Source organism: Chamaea fasciata, unplaced genomic scaffold, assembly GCF_029207755.1.
Source record: "Chamaea fasciata isolate MVZ Bird 193981 ecotype frontalis unplaced genomic scaffold, bChaFas1.0.hap1 SCAF_12, whole genome shotgun sequence".
Taxonomy (NCBI): Eukaryota; Metazoa; Chordata; class Aves; order Passeriformes; family Sylviidae; genus Chamaea; species Chamaea fasciata.
The window spans coordinates 22,329,570-22,353,262 of NW_027094097.1; the positions used below are offsets into that span (position 1 = coordinate 22,329,570).

At 50.0% G+C, this 23,693-nt stretch overlaps 2 protein-coding genes across 2 annotated transcripts in view; both read left to right on the forward strand.

Moving 5' to 3' along the window:
* The window catches only part of LOC136295682 (hydrocephalus-inducing protein homolog), a 76,262-nt gene extending 59,250 nt beyond the window's left edge, over nt 1-17,012 (forward strand). The window contains exons 49-69 of the mRNA XM_066194265.1: nt 457-616; nt 722-894; nt 1,061-1,259; nt 1,944-2,043; nt 2,617-2,716; nt 3,207-3,375; nt 3,663-3,901; nt 4,215-4,287; nt 4,918-5,122; nt 5,507-5,739; nt 6,325-6,476; nt 7,419-7,611; nt 8,173-8,281; nt 8,862-9,113; nt 9,461-9,603; nt 9,950-10,171; nt 11,891-12,051; nt 12,559-12,659; nt 13,242-13,403; nt 13,728-13,950; nt 14,738-17,012. Of these exons, the coding sequence (XP_066050362.1) occupies nt 457-616; nt 722-894; nt 1,061-1,259; nt 1,944-2,043; nt 2,617-2,716; nt 3,207-3,375; nt 3,663-3,901; nt 4,215-4,287; nt 4,918-5,122; nt 5,507-5,739; nt 6,325-6,476; nt 7,419-7,611; nt 8,173-8,281; nt 8,862-9,113; nt 9,461-9,603; nt 9,950-10,171; nt 11,891-12,051; nt 12,559-12,659; nt 13,242-13,403; nt 13,728-13,950; nt 14,738-14,900 (3,532 nt within the window). The 3' untranslated portion in view covers nt 14,901-17,012. The remainder of the gene's footprint in view (nt 1-456; nt 617-721; nt 895-1,060; nt 1,260-1,943; nt 2,044-2,616; nt 2,717-3,206; nt 3,376-3,662; nt 3,902-4,214; nt 4,288-4,917; nt 5,123-5,506; nt 5,740-6,324; nt 6,477-7,418; nt 7,612-8,172; nt 8,282-8,861; nt 9,114-9,460; nt 9,604-9,949; nt 10,172-11,890; nt 12,052-12,558; nt 12,660-13,241; nt 13,404-13,727; nt 13,951-14,737) is intronic.
* A 1,507-nt stretch (nt 17,013-18,519) lies between these two features.
* Nucleotides 18,520-23,125, forward strand: NUDT7 (nudix hydrolase 7). Its single transcript, XM_066194419.1, has 3 exons — nt 18,520-18,799; nt 20,223-20,381; nt 22,267-23,125. The coding sequence occupies exons 1-3, from the start codon at nt 18,530-18,532 to the stop codon at nt 22,648-22,650; spliced, it is 813 nt and encodes a 270-aa protein (XP_066050516.1). The 5' UTR covers nt 18,520-18,529; the 3' UTR covers nt 22,651-23,125.
* Nucleotides 23,126-23,693: the final 568 nt, after the last annotated feature.

A 23,693-nucleotide genomic window follows, 5' to 3' on the forward strand; every position in this document is an offset into this window, starting at 1 on the left:
CCTCTTGGGAATTGATGCTTTATATTTCTTTCTCAGACTTTGAGCTAACCCATGAAATCCAAAGCAGTTGCATGACTTCTATGAAAGAGATCAGCTAAACTCTTTTTCCAAAAGCTTTTCTTTATACCAGGCAGGGAAAGAAAGAAGGGGAAAGAACCCATGCGCCTGGTCTCCTGTTATTTTTCTAGGCACCTTTGAATGTACATTGTATTAAAAACCCTTGAAGTGGCCTGAGCATCATCAGGCTTCTGGGGTGGAGGCACCGGGTACAGGGAAAGGCACCAAAGTAAGGCAAGGATGAGCACATGCTCATGCCCCTGACTGGGATCCATTTCCCTCACTTGTTTGTTAGAGCAGGATCTCCCAGCACCGCTTCCTTGGGTGCCCACGGTGCTTTCCTCCATGTGCGGCACAGGCAACAGTTTCCTCTGCAGCCTTTTCCCCTTTTGTGGACAGGTACAAGGCCCAGAACAGCCACAGCAACAAGGAGACTATAAACATCCTCAACAACTCCCCCATGGACGTAGAGGTCCAGTTCACCTTTGAGAAGGACATGAAATCAGATACATTCCTTTTGGACCCTCCCAGCATGACCCTGAGGCCAGCGGAGAAGCGGGTAGGTGAAGGGCAGGTAGAGCAGGCACCGCAGAAGTGCCCAGGGGCTGCTCCTCCTGCTCACACGCAGTGCTCTTTCTATTTCTTTCTGTGGGGCTGGGTGCAGGAGCTGACCATTTGGGCATACCCCAGTTCCCCTGGCTTCCTGGAAGACAGATTGATCTGCTGCATTGCGAAGAACCCGGAGCCAGTGGTCTTCAGCCTGTGCTGCCACGGGGTGCACGTGAAGCTGGACGTCAGCCCCCTGGAGCTGTCCTTTGACAAGCTCCGTCTGCACAGGTCAGTCATCCCACAAGCACTCCAAGACTGGTGACAAAGAGAAAACCTTTGACTCTGGTTTCCAGGGCATGGAGCTGCTCCAAGGGCCGTGGATGGAGCTGCATTCAGTGGTGAGGCTGGTGTGACCATCCAGCAGCTGATGCCAGGTGCCTTCCTGTCTCTGCAGGACTGACAGCAGGACCTTGGTCCTGAAAAACGACACCCTACTGCCCATGGCCTGGCAGCTGCGTGGGCTGGATGACCTTGTTGAGGACTTCTCTGTGTCACAAGATAGAGGCATCATTGCTCCCCGCTCAGAATTTGAAGTGAAACTGAATTTCAAGGCCAGGCAGATTGGCAGCATTAAAAAGATCCTGCGACTTGAGGTGAGAGGGACTGTGCCCTGCCTGGCAGAGCAGCCGTGCGCTCTTAGGGACAGAGTCAGGAAGAGCTGCACCTGACAGACACAAGGGTGCTGTGACCCCAAATTCTGCCTCTACACAGCGTTTGCCAGAACCTGCAGTGCATCCACATCCCCCCAGATAACCAGACGCTGCATCCTGAGCCTGTACCACAACCACCTTGTCCCTGTCAACGGCTGAAGGTTGTTGTTTGGTTGTACGGACTGCAGCGTGATCTCTACATTCCTCCTGGACTTTGCCTGAACCTTCTGCATGGTGCAACAAACTCTCCCCCTGGGATTTTGTTCCCCATGCTTTAGGGGTTGCATTTCCGAGAGAGTGCTAGGTGGTGGCAGAGGGTTGTCAATGGCACCTGCTCTGAGACACCTCACACTTCTTGTGGTTGTTCTTACATCCCTGTGCCTCTCAAGGATGCTTTAGCAGCATCATTCCCTGCTGTAGGAGTGCAGAGTTGGGCTGATAGGGTTTTTTACTGCAGCTGAATCCCACTGGGGCAGCCCATGAGGTGAACAGGTTAGCAAAGCTTGGGAGTCCACCGACGCTTGTGAAGCCTGGGAGGCCATAGGGGAAGCAGCCAGCAGAGACAAGGACTTAGAGGCTGTCTACCAAAAGAATGATCTGAACAGTGTTTGTTTCTTGCTGCCCCAGGTTTCAGACACAGAAAACATCCTGGGGATTGTTCAGGCTGAAAACATCAAAATCTCTGCAAAGGTCTATGATGTTTCTCTGAGGATCGACATGCCTGAAGGTCAGTGGACGCCTCCCAAACAAAGCAGTCCAGGTGCACTGCATTACCTTGGGGGGCGGGCGACCAAAGCCCATGGGATGGGATGGGATGGGATGGGATGGGATGGGATGGGATGGGATGGGATGGGATGGGATGGGATGGGATGGGATGGGATGGGATGGGATGGGATAGCATGCAAGGATGGCATGGACACATGAAGCACATACCCTGCAAGTGGTGTGGAATAATGCATTGTCAGGGCATTGACAGCCTTAAGTTTCTCCCCTCTGAACTTTGAAGTGTGCAGCTTCATGTGCAGATTGGATTTGGGGGCTTTGAAACAACAGTGATGTGAACAGGCAGTTGGCAACTCCCACGGGCTCAGCACAGCATATAAAGTAATTTCCTTAGCTACTAATCCTGCAGATATTTTGAGTAAGAAGAGAAAGGGCAGACAAATAGCTGGAAAATACTGTCAAGAAGGGAAACTTGCTGGAAAGGGTTTTGTGTCAAGACCTCCACGTAGTTTGTGACCTGGCATGTTCTGCAGCTGACAAATACCATTTCTGACCTGGCTCTGCGTGTTTTCTGCAGGTCCAGATGGAAGCTTGGAATTTGGAACCATTAATGTCCTGGATAAGGTGAAGAAAGTCCTGAGTCTAAAGAACAAAGGGGTATATGACATTGAGTACAGGTGAGTCCAGCTGCCTGGTAGTGAGCATTTCTTCAGATTCCCAGGCCTGCATTCTCCCTCTGTCAATGGCTAGAACCTGTTTTCATGCTGGCTACCTCATGGGAAATACAAAACCTGGACTCTCTAATCTCAACTATTTTACTAGAGAATCCAGCCACAAACCAGCAATTCTTCACAGCTCAGCATGAACCCAAAGGAGAGCCCCAAAAATTTCAGCCACTGAAATGATGAGATTCATTGCCTTTCTTTGATGGTCACTTCCTTTCTCTTTCTGAGACTCTGTAAAGAAGTGAATGAAAAATTTTGGTGTCAAGGTTTCATGCCTTAACCTTGTGATTGTCTGCACTCTGTCAAGATCCAGGATTCTCTGAGCAGAGCTGAACTCTCCCTTTTTCTTGTTTTTTTTCTGGTCCTATGCAAAGTCCTGGCTGTGCTGGTGGTGCCTGTACTTTTAACTGCAGAGATCTCCATTCCTTCCCTTTCTCCCCAGCTTCACGCTGAAGGGTGCAGGTGCCAGCATGCAAGACTTGGCATCCCACTTCAGCGTTGAGCCTCGGTCGGGCGTGCTGACTGCCTCCCAGCCTGGTGTGAATATTGAGATGCTCTTCCACCCCACAACTGAAATCTTCCTCAAGAACAAACCCATCCTGTACTGCCAGGTGAGCTGCTTGGGCCAGGCTGTGTTACCACTCGACATTTTGGGAGTGTAAACGGGATAGGTGTCGAATGGAAGGAGTGCTTTAACTGGAGAATCCTCTCTCCTACGTACACAAACAAAGTCTTTCAAAACCATTTGGGAGGCTTCTTAAGTGGAGCTGAGCATCTGACTCCGGAGGAGGTGCTTAAACAGAGAGGGGTAAACTGCTGGAGGCCTGGGGTGGAGACTGGGGACTGGGGTAGAGGCTGGCCTCTTTGCTGTGTTTACCACCCCTTCCTGTGGACACAGGTGATAGACGGCAGCTCAGGGGAAGGAGGCCAGACTGTTGCCGAGATCCCACTGAGGGTGTCGGCGAGAGCTGTGTACAGCAAGTACAGCATTGAGCCCGCCTCACCCATCGACTTCGGTGCCATGCTCGAGGGCACCAAGAAGACCCAGACTGTCATTCTGGAGAACAAAGGCATGCTCAGCTTCGAATTCTACATCCACCAAGCACCTGAGGATGCATCTGCATGGGAAAGCCAAAGGTACGAGAAGCCCTGCACCACCTTTCCTGTCTGAGGAGGCACCAGCCCATGGCTGGTATGTGGCAGGCAGCCAGGAGACCTGGGCTGTCATCCGTTTGCATCCCTGGCTTGGGGAGAGGGAGCAAAAAAACACCGCAGTGTCCCCAGGTGTAGTACAAAGCTGGTGATAGAGCTCCTGTCCAGCAATGGGTGCTGCACTCTGGGAGCCATCAGGAGCAGGAAGGCTTCCCTCCGTGTGGAGGAAGGCCAGCTTTGGCCTCAGAGAAAGGCAGGGGAGCTCAGCATGACAGATACCTCTGCTTTCTCCTCTCAGTTCAATGCAAGAGGAATCTGCTCCATCAGCTGCAGAGGACTCCACGGAAAGGAAATCGAGCTCCTTGACACAGGTGGGTGACTCCTGCTCCCCAACAGTGCTGCTGCTGCAGAGGGATGTGAGAAGATGCTGCTGTGCCCTGGCTGGGGGCTCATGGCTACAGGGCGGGACATGGTCTACAGGATGGAACCCAGGATCTGCTCAGTCCCACTGACACTCCTGTACTTTGGCTCTGACCTGGACTTGTGGGATCAACAGGGGGGAGCAGGTCCTGTGTTTGGTAGCTGCTAGCCAGCATATGTCTGTGAACACCACAGAAGCAAAAACACGCCTCAGTGAACTCCCAGTCCGCAGAGCTCAGCAAACATTGCTTTTTCTTCTTCCAAGTCATCTACCTTTCTCCTGTCCTTTCTCACAGCTATTTCTGCTCTCCTGTGTTACCTCTGGAGGCTGAAGGATCACAGCTACCACCTTCATTCTTTACACTCAAACTCCTTTCTCTCTGCTACTTGGGACAGGCTTGCAGCTCCTCTTGGCTGCTTGGTCTCAGCCTGGGGCTGCCCTTGGGCCATGGAGTCATCCTTCCCTGCCCTGGGACTGGGGTGCTTGGGCCCAGCTGGAGGCCAAGGCGGGACACACTCTTTGCTGGGGTGCTCAAGGCACAGCTGTTAGCCATCAGCCTCTCCTGGAACTTTTTCTGCAGGGTCCCCTCAGTCTTGGCATGTTCACGGTGTCCCCTTGCTCCGGCTCCATCAGTCCGTGGGGCCAGCAGAAGATCACAGTGGAATGCCTGGCAGGGCAGGAGGGGACGTGTGAGGAGCAGCTCTACATTGACATCACGGGCAGAGACCCCAGGGACAATCCCCTTGGCATTCCCTTTACCCTGACTGCCGAGTCCTGCCTCCCAGGTACGTACTGCCCACAGGTTCCCTTGGTCACACCTACTGCTGATCAGCACCTAAACTTGCTGCTTGGGTAGAGAGGCACGCCAGCCCTGGTGTCCCACCTTAGAATCCTCAGAGGTTCCAGCCCTCTTCAAGTCCACCAGCAGACTCATCCTTCCCAGGCTGAGAGGGATGCATGGAAGCATAAAAGGAAAGCAGCGCTCTCTAAGACCGAGGTTGACTGAGCTCCATCCTCAAAGCCAGCTCCCCCACCCAAGGCTGGGTTTAGCAGTCACCCAGGGCAGAAAGGGTGACTGAGAGGAAAAGCCTCCTGAGAGGCCAGCAGGGTCCAGATAAATTCATCAGCGAGGCTTCTCCTCCATGCTCATCCCTCTGGTCTATCCACAGGACTCGTTGAGGATGTCCTGTCAATCTTTGAGAAGTACCCGATCTGCCGCAGCACTGACCTCAGCCGCAAGCTGCGGTCAGTGGAAGGCGTGGGCTTGTTCATCAGAGATGAGAACAAATTCATCTTCAACAAGGTTCTGGTTGCGCAAGAAGCTGAAGCTCATTTCAGTATCTACAATGCAAGCAGCCTGCCGTGTGATGTGGTGCTCTCCATCAGACCCCTGTGTGGAAAGGTAAGAACAGGAGGCCAAGGTGATGGTGTCCCTCTAAAGGCAGTGTGAGAGTCCGTTCTGTTCTCCAGATGCACTGCTTCCTGGGGCCCAGACTAGTCTAGCTCAGTGCAGGTCAAACTGCAGGGGAGAGCAGCAGAGCCAGGGAAGAGTTGTGTTGAGTTTTGCATGTCTCGGGCAAGGTTTTGGCTCACACCTCTGGGTCTTCGGTGGGAGAAGCGAATCCTTCTGAACCTCTCCTGGAAGCACACTCAGAGAGGGGCTGTTATGAACTGACATGCCAGGGCTCAAAGGAGGCATTTCCTCAGGCTCCCTGGCTTTTCCTTCACTTTGAAGGCCAGTTCCAGGTTATTTGCAGGGTTTTCCAAGCAGTGCCCACCTCCCATGTATGCTGGGGCAGCGGCCAGGGCTCAAAACACAGAATGCTTTAGCACAAGGTCAGCGTTCCCTGGGAGGGAGGGAGCCTGCCCAGGGAAACAGGGAGGAGGACACACTGCCTGGGGCTGTTCTCAGTAATGCATTTATGAATAAAACTGTGTCGTGTTGAAAGGTCTTTTCTCCTAACACTGCTCTCTGCGTTCCCCCAAGGATGAAAGCCCTGTCAACAACGTTTTCAAGTTGCATCCGGTCAAGATGTCCATTCAGGGCTCATCCTGTGCTGTTGCTACGGTGACCTTCACCCCACCAGATGAGCAGACCTACGACTGCACTTTCAAGGCTTCCCTTGTCATCCCAGAAGGGTAACTGACTGTGAAATACTGGGGAAGGCTTCAGTGATAGCTCCCTCTCCACTGGGCAGGCACAGGCCTCCTGTTATGTTAGCTCTAATGCTTTCAGTAGCCATAGGCAGAGTACTTGGCATGAGATGATCTGGGAGGCAGTAACTGTTAGAGAAAGCCAAAAAATGAGACTGATGGTTTATCCTTTATGAGGAATTATGAAGACAGGGAAATATTAGGTAGCCAGCTGAAAGTTACTGAGATGTGCTGCAGCTGACTTGGGGATTTCCAGGGACAAAGGCTTAGATGAAACAGTTCCTGTGCCAGCAGGTCAGCAGTCACAATTTCCTGTGTACCTGTAAAATTAAGTGCTCCTCTGATCACTGTGATTCCCTGGTATTCATTAAGCTATTTTATGTAAGGGACTGGAGCTGGTATGAAAGAGAAGCACAGTTCCTCTGCCCTGGGACCTGTGTACTGCAGCTTTGACCTGCCCTTCCTCAACCTTTTAGTGGCTGAATTGGAGCAAGAGAAGTCTAATTGCTAATATGCAATTGCTTTCTTACTCTGCTTGGAAATGATCTTTACTGATGGTGACAATGATTTATTTTTGCCTACTTGCTTTTGTACTGCTTTCATGCTGTGCTTTTGCTTGTTGCATGTGTCTCATCTCACTGCAGCCAGCAGATTTGCCATGTCTCATCTGGTGCCTCATTATTTACCTCCTGGAGGGCACGATTCAATTAACTGAAATTATTTTGAATTGTTATTGTGGAGGGCGCTTTGGAACAGAGTCCTCTTGTGAATGGCCCTGAGTGGATTGGGAAGAGCCTGGTGGGGGCTGCGTTGTGTGGTTCAGGAGCATCAGGCAGGGAAAACACTGTGGGTGGCCCTTGCTGCCTCACTCGCCCAGTGAGAAATGGGTTAGTGCCAGCTGAAATTGTTTCTGTGCCTCTCCTGCAGCCCTACGAACTTTAAACCTCAAATCCTGACCTTCACCATCAGCGGGAAGGGGCATGAGCCGCAGCTGACAGTCGTGAGCCCAAGTGCTTGCAGCAGGAGGGGAAATTCCGTGCTGTGCTTCAAGAGGCTCCGGCTGGGGGAGTCAGAGATGCTCCCCCTGGTCATCCAAAACAAGGGCATAATACCTGTCAAGGTGAGGACCTGCTCAAGGAATGGTCTGGTTTGGGAACAAGTGCTTGTGGCACAGGGGAAGGGTCCCAAAAAACACGGCAGACCTGGGAAGAGGTGTCAGAAATTCTTTTTAAGCAAGTGACTGACATGTGTTCTCCAAGAAGGGAGTTCTTGAAAATTGTGCCTCTAGCCTTTCTTCTTTAAGTTGAACACAGGAAAGGTGGTGCAGTATTTCCCCCCATCTCTCAGGTCACCTTTTGTTCTCATGGACATGGGGTGATTTTCCAGCTCCATTAGATTGTTTTTGATCCCAGCTTACTGCATTTTAAGTAAACTTAGTTGTGGCTTGATTACATTCTGCTCATTACTTTCTGTCCTGTTTGATTCTGTGTCAGGTCCATCCAAATGCCTCTGAGCGCTCTTTTTTCCCAGCTGGTTTGACTTAACTTTTGTGCTAAGTGCTGTTTGTAGTGGGAGAGGTGCTGGGTTCCCATGCGGGACCAGCAGCACTGCGGGGTCAGTCCCTGTGTTCCCACCCTGTGCTCACACCAGTGTCAATGTGCTCTGTGCTCCCTTTTCTCAGTTCATGTTACACCTGGAGGATGAGCACGGAGCGTTCCTCTTGAAAGGCAGGAGCTCCACACTTGAGAGATTCTACATTGAAGATGCGGAAGACGACTCTGCTGTACACGGTAAATTCATTAACCATGAAGTGTGATCCTGCACAGAGGGAAAACGTGTGCCCTGCTCTTGGCTTCTCTGAGCAGCAGCCAGATGTTAGACACAGTTTCTTTCCTTGGGCTCTCTGTCCCCCAAGCTTTTCTTGGGGACTTTCTCCTAGCAAGTTGTAAGAAGTTCTTTGGCTCCTCTAGACAAGGTGGGTTGAGTTGTGCGGGACTGTCACTACCTCAGTGGACCCTCTGAGGTATTTGCTGCTTGAGGGAAGGCACCAGCCTGAATGGACACAGCCCTTGAGCACACAGACAACCTGCAGAAGCCAAAAGCACTCTCTGGCTCCGCTTTCCACACGGCTGGAGCTGGCTGGAAGCAGATGGAATGCGGGCTGGGCATCAACCTGAGGTTAAGCTGCTTAAGCGGTGATGTGTCTGGAGGTGGCAGTCTTGTGAACACAGGAAGAGGGTCTGGAACCACTGGGGGTAGAACCCGTGCTTAGGAGGCAGCTGATTTCAACCTCTCATTCCTCAAACAGCCTATGGAAATATTTCCTCTGTACCGCTGTATCACTTAACTCTGATTTCCGTTGCTGTGCAGAGAGCAAGCCCCCAAAGCCTTTCCTGCTTCTGCATCCTGGGGAATCGACAGAGTTCGATGTCATTTTCAAACCCACCCTGGCTCAACGACTGGAAGGGAGGATTCGTGCCTTAGTGGGGGACAAATACTCTAACAAGACCCTAATAGAGCTGGTGGGTGAAGGCCACCAGGATGAATTCACCCTCGACGGACTGGAGGAAGATACACAGGAGCGGAATGCTGAGAGCATTCTGAAGAAAGACATCATTGATGGTAAGAGAGGAGAGGCTGCCAAGGTGGAGCAAGGAAGAGGGAAATGTCTGATCATGTGTGTCCTCTCTCTAGCCAGGCCTGGGCTGTCACCCACTGGACTTGGTGGCCTGTGGGCATGGCAGCCATGCCTGCAGAGCAGTGTGTGCTGTGCTTCATGTGGCTGGCTTAGGGGTGTGTCAGGGTGTTTCCCTGAAAGTGGTGGGCTGGGGAGCCGCCTGGGAAACTCCCTTCCAGAGGGAGGAAGGCTTGGAGCAAGAAAGCATTGAACATACAGGTGTCTGTGCACGTGAAGGGGGGTGGATGGAGCTCCCTGCATGCTGAGGTTGCCTTGTTCTCCTCCTCAACAGCTGTCCGAGCGAATCACATCCAGTTTGGGGACTGTTCTGTTGGAGAGCCCTGCAACAGGACCTTCACCATCACCAACCACACCTGTACGAAGGTCATGCGCTTTGAGTGGGAGGCAAACGCACCATTCCAGTTCTCTCCCAAGGTGAGCGTGGACGGCTCTGCCTTTCCCCATTGCTCAAGCCCTGCCCTGGTGTTCCCAGGAGCTGGCAGGCAGTCCTCACGTACCAGTGACAGCCCATTCCAGTGCCACGTAGGAGATGCCGAGATGCCAAGTCCCTGGCTTGGCAATGGCTGCCAGCCTTGCAGAAAAGGCTTCATGTTATGGGAGGTGGCACCTTCCATTCATACTTTTGTCTATCAAACTTCACATAAATCCACTCCGACGCGCAGATTCCTGGCACAGCTGCTCACCACATCAGTCCCTTTTGCTGGCAGTCCTGCCCTTGGCAGTGCTTCCAGTTTGGTTTTGACTCCCTGATTCTCCCTAGGTGGGACATCTCCATCCTGGCTGTGCCAAGGACATCACAGTGACCTTGAAATCAGATGTCCCAGCCACCTTCAGGAGGCACCTTGTGAAATGTAAGGTGACCGAGATCAACTCTGAGCTGCCAGGAGGGGAGGTTCAGGACTGCGACAACAAAATGCGCATTGTCACATGGAATCAAACCACCAGGGAAGAGCCGGCAGCCAGGTGGCCTGAAAAAAGGAAGGTGAGAAGCAAAATGGCAAAAAAAGACAACCCAGCTTCTACAAAAAGAACCACGGTAACCCCCATCACTGCTGGCTGAGCAGCTCCTGCTTGCTCTGGACGTTGGACAGCCGTGAGGTTCACCAGCAGTGCATTCTAGGGGAGAGGTGGATGCACAGTGACCGGACACACTCACGTGAGAGGGGGAGGCCTTTTGACAAGAGACCTTTAGCCAACACAAACTATGAGTCTGTGCCACAACAAGCACAAGGGTTGCAGCCCGTGTTGAATGGGAGACAATGTTTCATGATTTTATCCCCTTTTATGGTGTTTGAAATCTCTTCATCTGATTTGGTGCCTTTTCACCAACAAGGAGTTAAGTCTGCTGCACTCTGTCTCTTCTATGGAAGTGGAGAGAAGTATACTTCTCCTGCACGTGCTGGTGAACTCCAAGTTTTGTCTGCATGGATACCAGAGTTTTTAGTTGTGATCTCTGTATTGTGTGGGATATCTCAGCATGGAGTAGCCCAGGCACTGTATGACAGTATGGAGGAGTCTGGAGAAGGATCATCTCCAGATGCTCTTGCTTTTATTGTCATTATTGCCAAACACACTCGTCTTGGCTGAAGGTTCTTTCTGAGTTCCTGGACCATTTTAAGGCCTCTAAACCATCCTCTTTTCTATCAGAACATCTGCAGTTGGAGACTTTCCTAGTGAGATCTTTCCCATCCCAAAATGCCCATTGCCAGCTCCCTGCAGTGTGGTTGTTGCTCCACACGTGACATGTGGAGAGCACTTTCTCCTAAGACAAGAAGAAAAAGGTGCTTTCCAGAACTCTTCAGTCTTTGGGTTCTCCATCCACAAAGCTCCAGCAGGGGAACTTAACCCTAATTTTGAGACCTGCTGTATTTATAGGGGACCAGGAAAAAAGCCAGTCCCTCTACAAGGTTGATGTACAGGCACTGGAATGCAGCTATAGTCTCTGTAGCAGTGCGTCCTTTTAGGAGTGCACTTAGAGCCTTTCTAAATCCCAGTCAGCCTCTCCGTAGAGAAACTGCTTGAGAAGTATTCAGGCAGCAATTCAAGCTCACATAACCACCCACGTTACCAGGCTAGCTCAGCAAGAGAGGCAGAAGGCTCCCAGCCCCAGATAAATTTCCAGCAAGTGTTTATTCCGTGTGCTGAAGGTGAATCAGAGGCCAGAAAGAGAGTGACCATGTGGTTTTCCTCGGTTATGTAGGGTCTCATGTTCATGAGTGGTCCCGGGGACAGGGCAGAGGGCAAGTGACCGTAGGGAAGAGAGGAACAGGACACCAGGCCCCATAGCCAATGGGGAAACAGGAAGAGGGGATACCATGGGAGGAGTGATGGACTTGCAAAACCCCAAGAGCAGATTGCACAATGTTTGCAAGGAGCCACGGGGGAGAAGCCTTTTTTTACACCTGGGGTATTTTTAATCCTAGCTTTTCCAGGGCAGGGCAGTTGGAAATTCCTTTAATGGCACGAGGGACTCCACAAGTTGCCATGGGTATATTAACAGCTGTAGTAGTGACTGCTTTGATCAGTGGGTAGAAACAACTACCGTAGCAGAGCAGTCTCTATTTTGTCATCTTTGCAGGGAAGTGAAAGTGAACGGTCCTTTCCAGTCCCTCTATGAGGCTGATCCCGGAGGCCAAAAGACTCCCTTCTCAGCCTGACTTTCTGGGCTCTGCTCAGTGATTCCTCCCTCCTCTGTTTGCAGGTGGTCAAGAGAGTCCCAGAACCAGCTCACGCTGTGCTGGAGGACAGCAGCCAGGAGGCCGAGCTGTACCTCAGCGCCGTTGTTGCCTACAGCCAGTTAAAACTGAACACGACTGTGGTCCAGCTCAAGGATACCTTGCCCTTCCAGACAAGGAGAGCCACGTGAGTGCTGGAGGCCAGGCAGGGCCCTGTGAGCGGGAGCTGCCTTTGCCCAGGGCTGACCCAGTGCCTGCTTCCCAGAACTCTACCCCAGCCAAAACCAGCACAGGCCCATTCACGTGCACACAAAGCCAGGCAGGAGGTGGTGGTCAGGACAGGTTCAGTGCTGCCACACCCTTCTGCTGAGGACAGCCGTGGGTTTGCTTTCACTGCCTGTCACCTGTCCTCATCTGCTCAAGAATAAGTTTGCAGTCAAACCAAAACCTAAAGTCCAGAGTAAGCCCCTCAGCTTCAATGTCCTGGGCACCATGTTGGCCCTTTCCTCTTAAACTTCCAGACTTGGAAATACATTTCTGGGCCACCCAGGACAGCGGAACGTGGCAGGGTTGCCTGGGGAAGAAGATGCTCCTCAGGAGAAATTGATACCAGGAGTCCATCAGGCCATGTTACTGTACTATTTGCTTTATATTTATTGGACCTTTTTTTTTATTCCTCCTCCTTGCTTTTCAGTTTCAGGATGCACAACACAGGGAAGGTAGCCCTGGAATACTCCTGGGAGGAAGCTGCAGATAGTGAAGCAGTGAAGAAGCCATTCTCAACCACTCTGATGCGTAAGGGCATTTCACTCGGTAGCTGAGGGCCTGGGGAGAACACCCTGCCACTTCACTCCAAAACATGACTTGCTTTTTCATCCTTGTCCACACATCCACTTTCATCAGCATCTTCCCAGCTGCAGCTGGAGTTTTCTCCTTGCCCCCCTCTGCCTTTCAGCCCCTTTTGTTCTCGCCCTGCCACCTGTGCTCTGCAAAGGAGCTGAGGCAGACTCTGGGGAAAGCCACGTGCCTGGGTCAGGGCTGGGAAGGGGACATCAGGTCATCTCTGAGAGAAGTCTGAGACTGGGAAAAACAATGGTGTAATGCGTGAGCTGCCCTACAGCCCCTGTCCGTGTGCAGTTCCCCATTCCAGGGCAAATGCAAAGTCATTGTCTAAAACCAGCTCTCCTGCTCTGGCACGGGAGTGTGTGCTGCAGGCAGGGACCCTGCTCCCAGACGCTCTATTTCCTGCTGAAAGTACTTGGCCAGAGATGCTCCAAGTGCATCCCAGCTCTCTTCCACCTACCTGCAGCAGGAGGCAGAGTTGCTGGCAACACAGGGTTTTGTCTTTGAAAGGTGTCCTCTTCCTCCTCTCTGCAGGGCGCTTCCTGTCTTCTGCTACTGTAAGGCATCAGAAGAAGCTGGTGAGTCGTTTCTGGTGGGAGCAGGACCATCCTTTTGAGATCCATCCTTCTGAGCTGTGGCAGCTGCAGCAGCTTGCCGAGCAGCAGGATTCTGAGCAGCAGCAGCAGCAGCAGCAGGAGGATTCCGAGGAGCAGCAGCAGCCTGAGGAGCAGCGGCTTTCTGAGGAGGAGTGCCTTTACACAGACCAGGAGGAGGAGGAGGAGTTTTCTGAGGAGCCGTTTTATGAGGACGAGGCAGAGTTTCCGGAGATAGACCCTAATGACATGACGAAGCTTTCTGAGGAGGAGCAGGCTTCTGAGGAGCGGCTTTCTGAGGAGGATCAGCTTTCTGAGGAGCAGCTTTCTGAGGAGGAGCAGCTTTCTGAGGAGCAGCAGCTGGATTCAAAGCAGAAGAAGCATTCCCAGAAGCGGCGCAGCTCCAAGGAACGGCACCTCTCTCAGCAGCAGCAGGACCGCTCCAAGAAGCCACACCACTCAAAGCAAAAGCACCTCCCTCTGCAGCGCGTCAGTTCCTCCCTGGAAATCCTCCCAGATGCCCTCCATGACCTGCCAGTGTTCTCCATCAACCCCTACCACGGCACCATCGCTCCTGGCGAGAAGCAGACCTTTCACGTCCTGTTCTCTCCGAAGAGCGTGGGGAAGTTTACGGCCACCATGCTGTGCAGGTGGGAAACGTCTACACGCTTGGCAACTCATGCTGCTGACGGGTATCACTGAATCACTGGCTGGGGCGGGTTGGAAGGGATCACAGTGGGTCATCTGCTCCCGCTTCCCTGCTGAAGCAGGGTCATCCCAGAGCACATGGCACAGGGTTGTGTCCAGAGGGCTCTGGAGTAATTCCAGTGAGGGACGCTCCACACCCTCTCTGGGCAACCTGCACAGGAAAGAAGTTCTTCCTGGGCTTCAGGTGGAGTTTCCTGTTCAGGTTCTGCCCGTTGCCTCTTGTCCTGTTGCTGGGCATCACCCAGCGCAGCCTGGTTCATCCCCTAACACCCTCCCTTCAGTCCCTGTGACTGGGATGGGGGGCCTGGAGACAGGCAATCCCAGAGAGGCAGCAGACACACACACCCACAGGAGCACAGAAAGATCATCTGGCCTTGGTAGGGAGACACTGGGAAAAGACCTTGAATGAAATAGGAAGCTCCTGGAGGGTTGCAAAATCTGTAACAAGAGACGCAGGGAGCACCCTGGACCGAGCTCTGCTTCTTTTGGGACAAGCAAGGGCTGCTTCTCTACATGGAATCCTGTGTGTTGCATTTGGTCCCCAGGCACTTAACTGCTCCTGTCCCTGCCCTTGCACCTCTGCAGCCTCCATGCAGCGAGAGCAGTTGTTTAATTTGCTGCTTGCTGCTTGCACAGAGAGAGGACACAACACTGTGTGCTCTGCATGGAGACAGAAAAGTGGCGTGCTGGAAATGCTCGTCTGGCTGATACCGGGCCCTTTCTTCCTAGGATCCCTAACCTGGAGGCGACTCAGAAGAAGGTGCGGGTGATTGTGAAAGGCAGAGCCCGGGAGCAGAAGAGTCGTGATAAACCAAAACGCTCTGCGTTACGGCAGGAAGAGAAAGGACAGAGACCCCAGAAGCAGTTGCACTGGAACTTACCACCTGAGTGACAGCATTTGCGTCAGCTGGAGCATCTGGCAGGAGCTGCCAACGTTGTGTCTGCTGCTGCTGCAGCTGCTGATGGTCTCTACTAATTGTTAACTAATTGTTATTAAACAATTAGCAATACATGGTTAATTGTCAGCTTGTCTTGGTTGGAAAGACAGGTGTCTGGGGCCTCTCTGGAATGGAGAATTTGACCCCCTTCCCTCCAAATTGTTATAATTTTGAAATTAAGGGGCTTTCAGGCAAAGATACGGGGAAAAGAGGAACAGTTCTTTTCTAGTATGTATAACAAGGGAAACAAACAACACCAGCAGCAACAACAAACAGAACCAGTTACCCAACCACAGCCTTCTCTTGCTGCAGACACTTTCTCTTTGGTGTCGTTCCAGTCACAGCCAGGCAGGGAAGGGAGCCCAATAATAAATAAAGCAATTACTGGAGAAATTTTAATTAAGCTGCAGCACGGGATGCACTGCAGAGCTCAAGCACTGTGTGATCAGTTCTTAAGAACTTGCTGCTGCTGTGAGGCAGTCTATACAATAGCCAAATAGTGACTGAACAATGCTTGATTTGATAAAAGATAAATAAGAAAGAGATGAGAAAACACCTTAGTGAGGGAAGAGCCCTAGCCCTTAGGCCCTTTCAAAATATGCCAGTAGATTACACCGAGTTGCCCAAAATACAGAGATGGAAATACCTTCTGGTAATAGCTGATCACCTCACCCACTGGGTAGAAGCCTTTCCTACCTCCAAAGTGGCCAAGAAGCTTTTAGAACAAATCATTCCCAGATATGCGATAATTGAAAGAATGGACTCAGATAAGGAAACACACTTTCCTTCAAAAATTTTTCATTCTGTATGTGTTGTATTAGACATAAATTGGAAATGTCATACCCTGTAGCACCCTCAAAGCTCTGGATGTGTGGAGAGATTGAATGCTATCCTTAAGAACCAAAGTACCAAATTAATGCTTGAAAGCAGATTAGCATTATTACGGATCAGAACTGCTCCAAGAAAGGACATAGGAGTTTCTCCATATGAAACGTTATTTGGGTTACCTCAGGTGGGAAGGGAGGAGGGGTTGGCTGAAACTAATGACTTATATCTCAGAAATGATTTGCAGGCAATTAAACTTTCTCTCATGGGTCTTGGAAGAAAAGGGTTGTTACCCTCAACGTCACCTCTAGATTTTCATATACACCAGGTAAAACCAGGAGATTTGCTTCTTTACCTTTACACCAGCACGGGAAGGTCCTTTTCAGGTACTTTTAACAACTGAAACAGTGTTCAGGACTGCAGAACAGGAGTGGTCTCACGCCTCTCAAGTCAAAGGACCAGTAGAAGCTCCTCTCCAAACTTGGACAGTGGTACAAGGAAGTGACCCTTTAAAGTTAATCTTCAAAAGATGATTTCATAGTAAACAGTCAAGGGCAAGACCGGACTGACCTCTGTGTTTGCCACCAGAGAGACTTTTGCTGCAATCCCTTGGGTGTTGAGCATTGGGAATATAAGTCATACCAGACCTTGACAAAAGAAAAATAGGAAATTACGTTCTAAGACTCTGGAAATTGCTGGATGGAGTGTCACGGCTTCTGCACTTCACCTCTATGTCCCCACAGCGTGCTGTTCTAGTGCACAGAACTTAGGAAGCGGGTATGGACACCGAGGAAGGCAATCTTTGTTGCCACAGTTCCGATCTGAGGTTTGCTTCATCCAAGCATCCGTGGAACTGATGGGAGGCACTGCACACAAGTCCATCTACAACTTACTTCTCTTGAGCTGGAGGAACTATGGACAGCAACGTGAACTGACAACTCAGGAACTTTTAAATAGATTGAATTTAACACTGACCTAATAAAAGACTGATTAATCTTATTTATAACTACTTTGCAAAAGGAGTCAGTTTATGCTGAGCGGACCGGATGAGTAAATCAAGGGCTTTGGCAAAAAAGGATAATAAAAGGAAAGGGTGGATTGTGAGAGATGAGATGATATTTTGCTGAAGCCAAAAGGTAATTACATTAAAGAATGAAAGTTGTTGGTTCTGTGTGTTGTTGTTTGGATTGTTTGGATTTGTTCTGGAGTGTTGCTGTGAGCTGGAAGAGGGGTGGGGTTGAAGAAGTGATTAAAAAGCAGGTAGGATGAGAAGGGAGGGGACCGTAAATTGGCAGATGACACCAAGCTGGGAGTGTATGTCGATCTGCTGGAGGATAGGAGGGCTCTTCAGAGGGACCTGGACAGGCTGGATGGATGGGCAGAGTCCAATGACATGAAGTTTAACGAGTCCAAGTGCCAAGTCCTGCACGTTTGCCACATCAACCCCCTGCAGCGCTACAGACTGGGGACACCGTGACTGGACAGTGCCCAGGCAGAAAGGGACCTGGGGGTGCTGGTGACAGCAGCTGAACATGAGCCAGCAGTGTGCCCAGGTGGCCAGGAAGGCCAATGGCTCCTGGCCTGGATCAGGAATGGTGTGGCCAGCAGGAGCAGGGAGGTCATTCTTCCCCTGTACCTGGCACTGGTGAGGCCACACCTCGAGTGCTGTGTCCAGTTCCGGGCCCTCAGTTTAGGAAGGGCAACGAGACACTTGAACACATCCAAAGGAGGCAACAAGGCTGGAGAGGGGCTTGGAACACCAACCCTGTGAGGAGCAGCTGAGGGAGCTGGGGTTGTTTAGCCCGGAGAAAAGGAGACTCAGGGGTGACCTTCTCACTCCCTACAACTCCCTGAAAGGTGGCTGTAGTCAGGTGGGGTCGGTCTCTTCTCCCAGACAACAACTGACAGAACAAGAGGACTCAGCCTTAAGCTGTGCCAGGGGAAGTTTAGGTCAGATGTTACAAAAAAATTCTTCACTGAAAGAGTGACTGCACGCTGGAGTCATCTGCCCAGGGGGTGGTGGAGTCACCAACCCTGGACGTGTTTGAAAAAGACTGGACGTGGCACTCATGCCACGGTTTGGTTGATAAGGTGCTCTTAGGTCATAGGTTAGACTAGATGATCTGACAGGTCTTTCCCAAAGTAATCAATTCTGTGACTCCGTGAAAAGTTGGCAGTCAGGAGAGAAGGGAAGTTTCTAAGTACCCATCCAATGGGAAAGGGGACAGGGACTGCTCCAGCCAAGAAAGCGTATCAAAAAAGCCATTTTCTCGGAGGGTGTGCGTGCTCGTCTCTCGGGGAAGGGAGGTACGCACCTGGCTCAGCTGAATCGTTACTAATAAAGAGTTTTATTTCGACGATTTGTCCCCATTGAGTTGTATCTAAAAAGTAGCGCGTTTCTAACCCCACGGCGATGGAATAAGGTAATCTTGAAGGTCCCTTCCATGTTCTGTGATTTTGTGACTGGGCGCGAATGCAGCACCCTCACGGGCCTTCTCCCTCTGGGAGCTGCTCTGGTCCCGGAGTTCAGCCGTGACCGGACGGAATCGATGGAGCCGAGCAGCGCCCGCGCCGCGTGTCGGGGGCAATGCAGCCCCGCGCCTGCCGGCGAGCGAGCGGCCCCGCGGCTCCCGGCACACGGACACGCTCGGGAACGCGAAAGGGAGAAGGACACGGGAACGATCAAGCGCTGATTGGCGGCGGCGCGTCGCTGCCGGGGCGGGCTCCGGGCGGGGCGCAGCCGCTGCCGGGGCCGGAGATGGCGGCGGAGCGGGACGAGGAGCCGGGCCGCGCTCGCTGTCCCGGCCCGGGAGCCGCGGCGGGGGAGCGGGGCGCGGCCGGAGGGTGCCGGTGCTCCGCCCTGCCCGCTCCGAGGCACGGCGTCGTGGAGGAGGCCCGGCGCCGCCTGAGGCGGTTCGATATCGGGGACAAGTTCTCCCGCTTGCCGCTGCCCAGAGCCGCCGTGCTGCTGCCGCTCGTGGTGCGGGGGGACCGGCTGCACCTGCTGCTCACCGTCCGGTCCATGCAGGTACCGGGGGGCTCCGAGGGGCGCGATCCTTCCCGGGAAACCATGGGTGTGCGCTCTCCCGGCAGCTGCGCGCCCCCAATCCCGCCCCTTGTTCCCAAGGGCACGGCCAGGTGTTTTTGCCACTCCCGGGATTCCGGTGTTTGCGTGCCCGGAACATGCCGGCTCCCTGGAAACCCGCGGCAGGAAAGAATAATTTCCAGAGTCGGCAACGATCGTTTACTTAAATAAGGAAATTGACGATGCAGTGCAGCTTTACTGAATGAGATTTTTCAGTCTGCAGTTAATATTACTCTTTTCTCCCTGTAATACATAAAAGGCAACAACCTAAGGCTCCCAGAACTCTTTGGCCAGCATTTTGTTTCCTTTTACAACTCCTGTTTTCCATCCCTGTCTCACATCAACTGCCTGTACTCAGGAATTACTTTCTTATGTTGCTGGGTCTTGCTTAAAAAAACGAATAATCACAGTTGCATAGCTGACAACTGATTGTAAATATGCTCTTTACTGATCCATGATGCACAAGCCTACTACCGGAATGTACTTAAAGGTATCTCAGAAATAATTCACTTTTTGATACAGTCAAGAGGGGACAGAGTCCTCGAGGCAATAAGTAAACAACTGTTAATTTATAAGAAGTCAGCTGAGTGGGAGGCGTCTCCCTCCCAAGAGGCGAAAACACACACACCCACTTTGACAGAATGGCAATTTTTTCTGCCTTTTTGTGGCTGGGGTTGGTCCCTGTCCCTTTTCCCATTGAATGGCTACTCAGGAACTTACACTCTCTCCTGACTGCCAGCTCTTCTGTCCCTTCCCTTCTCATCCTTCTTCCTGTTTTGGTCATGTCTTCAACCCTGCCCCTCTCCCAGTTCTCAACACCACCCAGCAGATTAAGCAAAACACATCCCACCTAGAGATAACAACAAATAGGAAATAGAACCAACCATTTTTATTCTTTTGCTCCATAGCCTTTTTGGGCTGAAGCAAAATGTCATTTCCTCTCTCACAGGTACTTTATTTAGTTGTGTCTTTCAGAAGTTATTGCTCTTAGACTATTTTAATCTTGCTCTACAAGTTATCTGTTTGGATTAATGTGTCAGTCATTTACGCAAACAAGATGATGCAAAATGTAAACCTTGACATACTAAAGCAGAAGTTCCAGTATGAATTACACAACGCTGTACAGGCGCAGTGTACTTCTGATAGCGAGGGTTTATGGATTAGCAGGGGATAGGCTCACCATTTCCTTAGGTAGCTACTCTTGCTAAGGCACGTTTCTTCTGGTCTGCAGAAACCTTAACCACCATTTCCAGCTTCTGTGACTCGGTAGATAAAGGGGTGCTGCAATACCAACATGCGTCCGTGTGGATCCAGTAAGAAACATAAACCTTGTTATATTTACCAGTAGTACTCCTTTACACTCTAGCTGAGAAGATCACCGGGCGAAGTGTGTTTTCCAGGAGGTAAAAGTGAAGCCACTGATAAAGATGATATTGACACTGCTCTCCGAGAAGCGAAAGAAGAAGTGGGTCTTCAGCCAGAGAAGGTGGAAGTCATCTGTAGGCTGATGCCTGGAATTGATAAAGTAAGCATATCATTACAAAGTAAGAAGTTAAAGTGGTTTTCTTTTGTGAGGTTGGCGGCACCTTTTCAAACCTGTAACTGCCAAGAGGCGCCGCTTCTTCAAGTGTGCAGCCCATGTGTCCAGCAGAGCCCAGGGAAAAGTTCTTGCTCTGTGTTTGGTATTTGTGAGACCAGCTTTGGGGCACCAGTTAGGGACGCTCTGGAGTACCACACAGACAGTGCCGCGCTGGCGAGAGTTTAGCAGAGAGCCTTGAGCAGTCGTGGGGCTACAGCAAGTGGATGATGAGCAAAGAGGCTGAGGGAGGTGGGCTTGCTCAGCTTGAAAGCTACCAGGGGATTGGGCTGCTTTCTTCTCCTGGGTGGTGGTAGAGAGAACGATACCGGAACTCCTCTTGAGGCAATGGACACAGCAGCAACATGGACATTTTGATGAGATACAAGAAAAAAATCCTCTTCTGACCATGAGGTCAGCCCAAAACTGGAGCAGATGTTCCTGACAGGCTGTATAATCTCCATCCCTGGAGCTGTGCAGAGCTCACTCACCCAGGCAGGGTCCCAGCAGGCTGCTGTAGCCTGGCAGACGTCTCGTTCGGTGTCTGCCGGCTCCAGGGCTGTGCAGATGGAGAGGGACCACCAGAGGGGATGTGCACCGGGATTGTGCAGAGAGCTCTAGCAGGGAGACTCCCAGAGGTGTCTTTGGAGTGAAGGTCACCATTTGTAAATTAACAGGTTCTCAATTTCAGTAGCAGTGTTCAGAATTACACAGGATCAGTTTTCCCATAGAACAGAGGAATTGCTGTTTCTGAAGACTATTTTTGTTCACCAGGTAACAGTTCATTACTATGCCTCCTGTTTTTCTATCTGTTAGCAGTATCCTCTCCCCATTAAAAAAGGAAAGAACTACTTTTGAAACTGTATTGCAAAAAGCTTTATTTAACTTCTTAAGTTGTAATTTCTGCACAGTTACCCTTAAAGCCACGCAGTTCAGAGGCAGTGTGTAAAAAGGATCGAATTTTCCCTGTTTTCCAGCCAATTACCTCCGTCAGTAGGAGAGATGATGTGGGTTTTGGGCCACAGATGTTGTACATGTCAGATTATACTTTGTCTCCTCAATATATCCATTCCAGGTGCTTCCCACTTGGATGGAGTCTTTCCAGACTTGAATCAAAATCCACAAACACCGTTTTGCTCTTCCTCCTTTCTGCAGAACAGTTGGTCTCTGTTAGTGTGAAGAAATAGAACTAGCAATGTACCCTAAAGAATGTTGATGTTCTGTTGATGGAAACGATGATTTCAGTAGATTTTGTCTTCCTGTGGAAGAAGGGATTACATTTAGACCAAAAAATGTCCATAAATAAGGTGTTTCAAAGAGAGTTGTATTTTATGGCTAAATATATTGCAATAATATTTCTGCACCTATAGAAAAATACTTTCATATTCTGGAGAATTTCTATATCCTGGGAAAATGATACAGAAATATGATGAAGGATATGGAAAATCTGGATTAAAATCAGAATTTTAAAAAGTAAATAAGGAAGACCCATAAGAAAGCATGCATGCTTTTTCACTTCTGTACCAAACTGGCAAGCCTTTTTAACTGATGTATGATTATACAGGATGAACAGAGTATTTGTAAAATCATTTTTGACAAATACAAAAATATGGTTTCAAATTCTTCAAGTCAAACTAAATAGCTTGCTGTTAGGGGGACTAAATTGCGGTGCAGTTAAAAATAATTCATAAGCTTCTTGTAGTCATTTTGTAACAATGAAATTTTTTTTTAAATACTGAACATTTTTACTTGGTACAAACGTGTCTGAGAGTTTTGTTGATTTTTTAAAATTTGCTTATTTTTGTTGTTTTTTTTTTTTTTTCTCTCTTTTTAGATGAATAACTTGGTGACACCCGTTGTAGGATTTATAGAGGATACATTCCAGGTCACTCCCAATCCAGATGAAGTGAGCGAGGTTTTTGTTGTGCCTTTGGAGTACTTTGTCAAGCCCTTAAATTACAAGACCTTCTCTTATAAAACCTCCTCAGGTTATTTAACTCGGATACACTGCTTTACATATGATGACCAAGAACATAAAAGGTCATTCAAGATATGGGGACTGACTGCGCACTTTGCTGTATTTCTTGCTCTTGTTGTTTTTGGAGAGAGACCTGCCTTTGAAGTGGATTATGATCTTGACAACTTAATTTCATCCTCTGAGAATAACTTCATTAATTTGTATGCATCTATATATGAAAGAAAGAAGAGTAATCTGTGACAACTTGATCTGGCAATTAATTTATTTAGAAAGAGGAAAAAGGAGGTTTGTTTATTTCCTTTGTACCTATTTTTTGAAGGCTAAACTTGAGTTTCTTCTGAATTGGGAACTTCAGGTTGACAATCCCTAACCAGATTAATACAAATTTTAATCTCTTTTAAGAGCTGCGAGAAGCACACAATATTTTTTGTGAAACACACTTTTAAAAGGTCTGTTTGAGTTCTTTCTCAGCTTCAGTGCCTTTATTCTGTATGATTGGAGATACTTTCTGTAGTTTGCCTTGTCTATAATGAGATAATACTAATTGATGTCATTTGTGAGTCTTTGAGTTAACCTATGAAAACTTTTTGGGGTCTGTCTGTCTCTTATATGTGCCATACATATGTGGACAATGCGATCCATACAGTTTTGTGTGGTGTCTTTAAGCACTTACAGAATGCACAATAAAAGTACAAAAGGTTTTGGGTGCTTGCAATCTTGTTTTGTTTTGCTTGGGCTTGTGGTGGGAAGAGGGCGGCTTAATACGTGCAATGAATCTTGGTCAATTTAACATTTCTCACAAGGCAATTCTGTAGGCCATGGAAAACTTAGGATACAGGCAATAGGACTGAAGTTTGTCCCTCACCATCTTGTTATCAAACCTCACTCAGCTGCTGGATTCTTCTCCAGGAAAGAAAAGTGGAGGTGAGAATTCAGGAGAACAGAAAAGCTTATGTGTAGTTGACCAGGCACCCTGGCAGTGTCAGACACGTGGTGTTCCTTGTGCTGGAAATCCTTGTTCCCTCATTGCTGCTGAACTAGCCCCTCATTCCCAGTGGTCAGGACTCTACTGCAAACGGTGACGTTTTTAAAAGCTCGAGTGATTTAGTCTGGATTCGAGATCTGCTGCACAGCTCCAGGTGTCACCAGGCCTGAACAGCTGGTCTGAATCCCACGATGAGCTGAAAGCATTCAGTGTCTCTTGGAATCTTGTGCCCGAGTGCAAGGCTCCAGTAAGATGAAGAAAACCCTCAGCTGTTTCTGTGGGTGTTTGCACTTGTGCT

Coding starts and splice junctions, on each gene's coding strand:
- NUDT7 (XM_066194419.1), top strand. CDS start 18,530: ATGGCGGCGGAGCGGGACGAGGAGCCGGGCCGCGCTCGCTGTCCCGGC. Junction 18,800..20,222: donor TCACCGTCCGGTCCATGCAG/GTACCGGGGGGC, acceptor TTTACACTCTAG/CTGAGAAGATCACCGGGCGA. Junction 20,382..22,266: donor TGATGCCTGGAATTGATAAA/GTAAGCATATCA, acceptor CTCTCTTTTTAG/ATGAATAACTTGGTGACACC.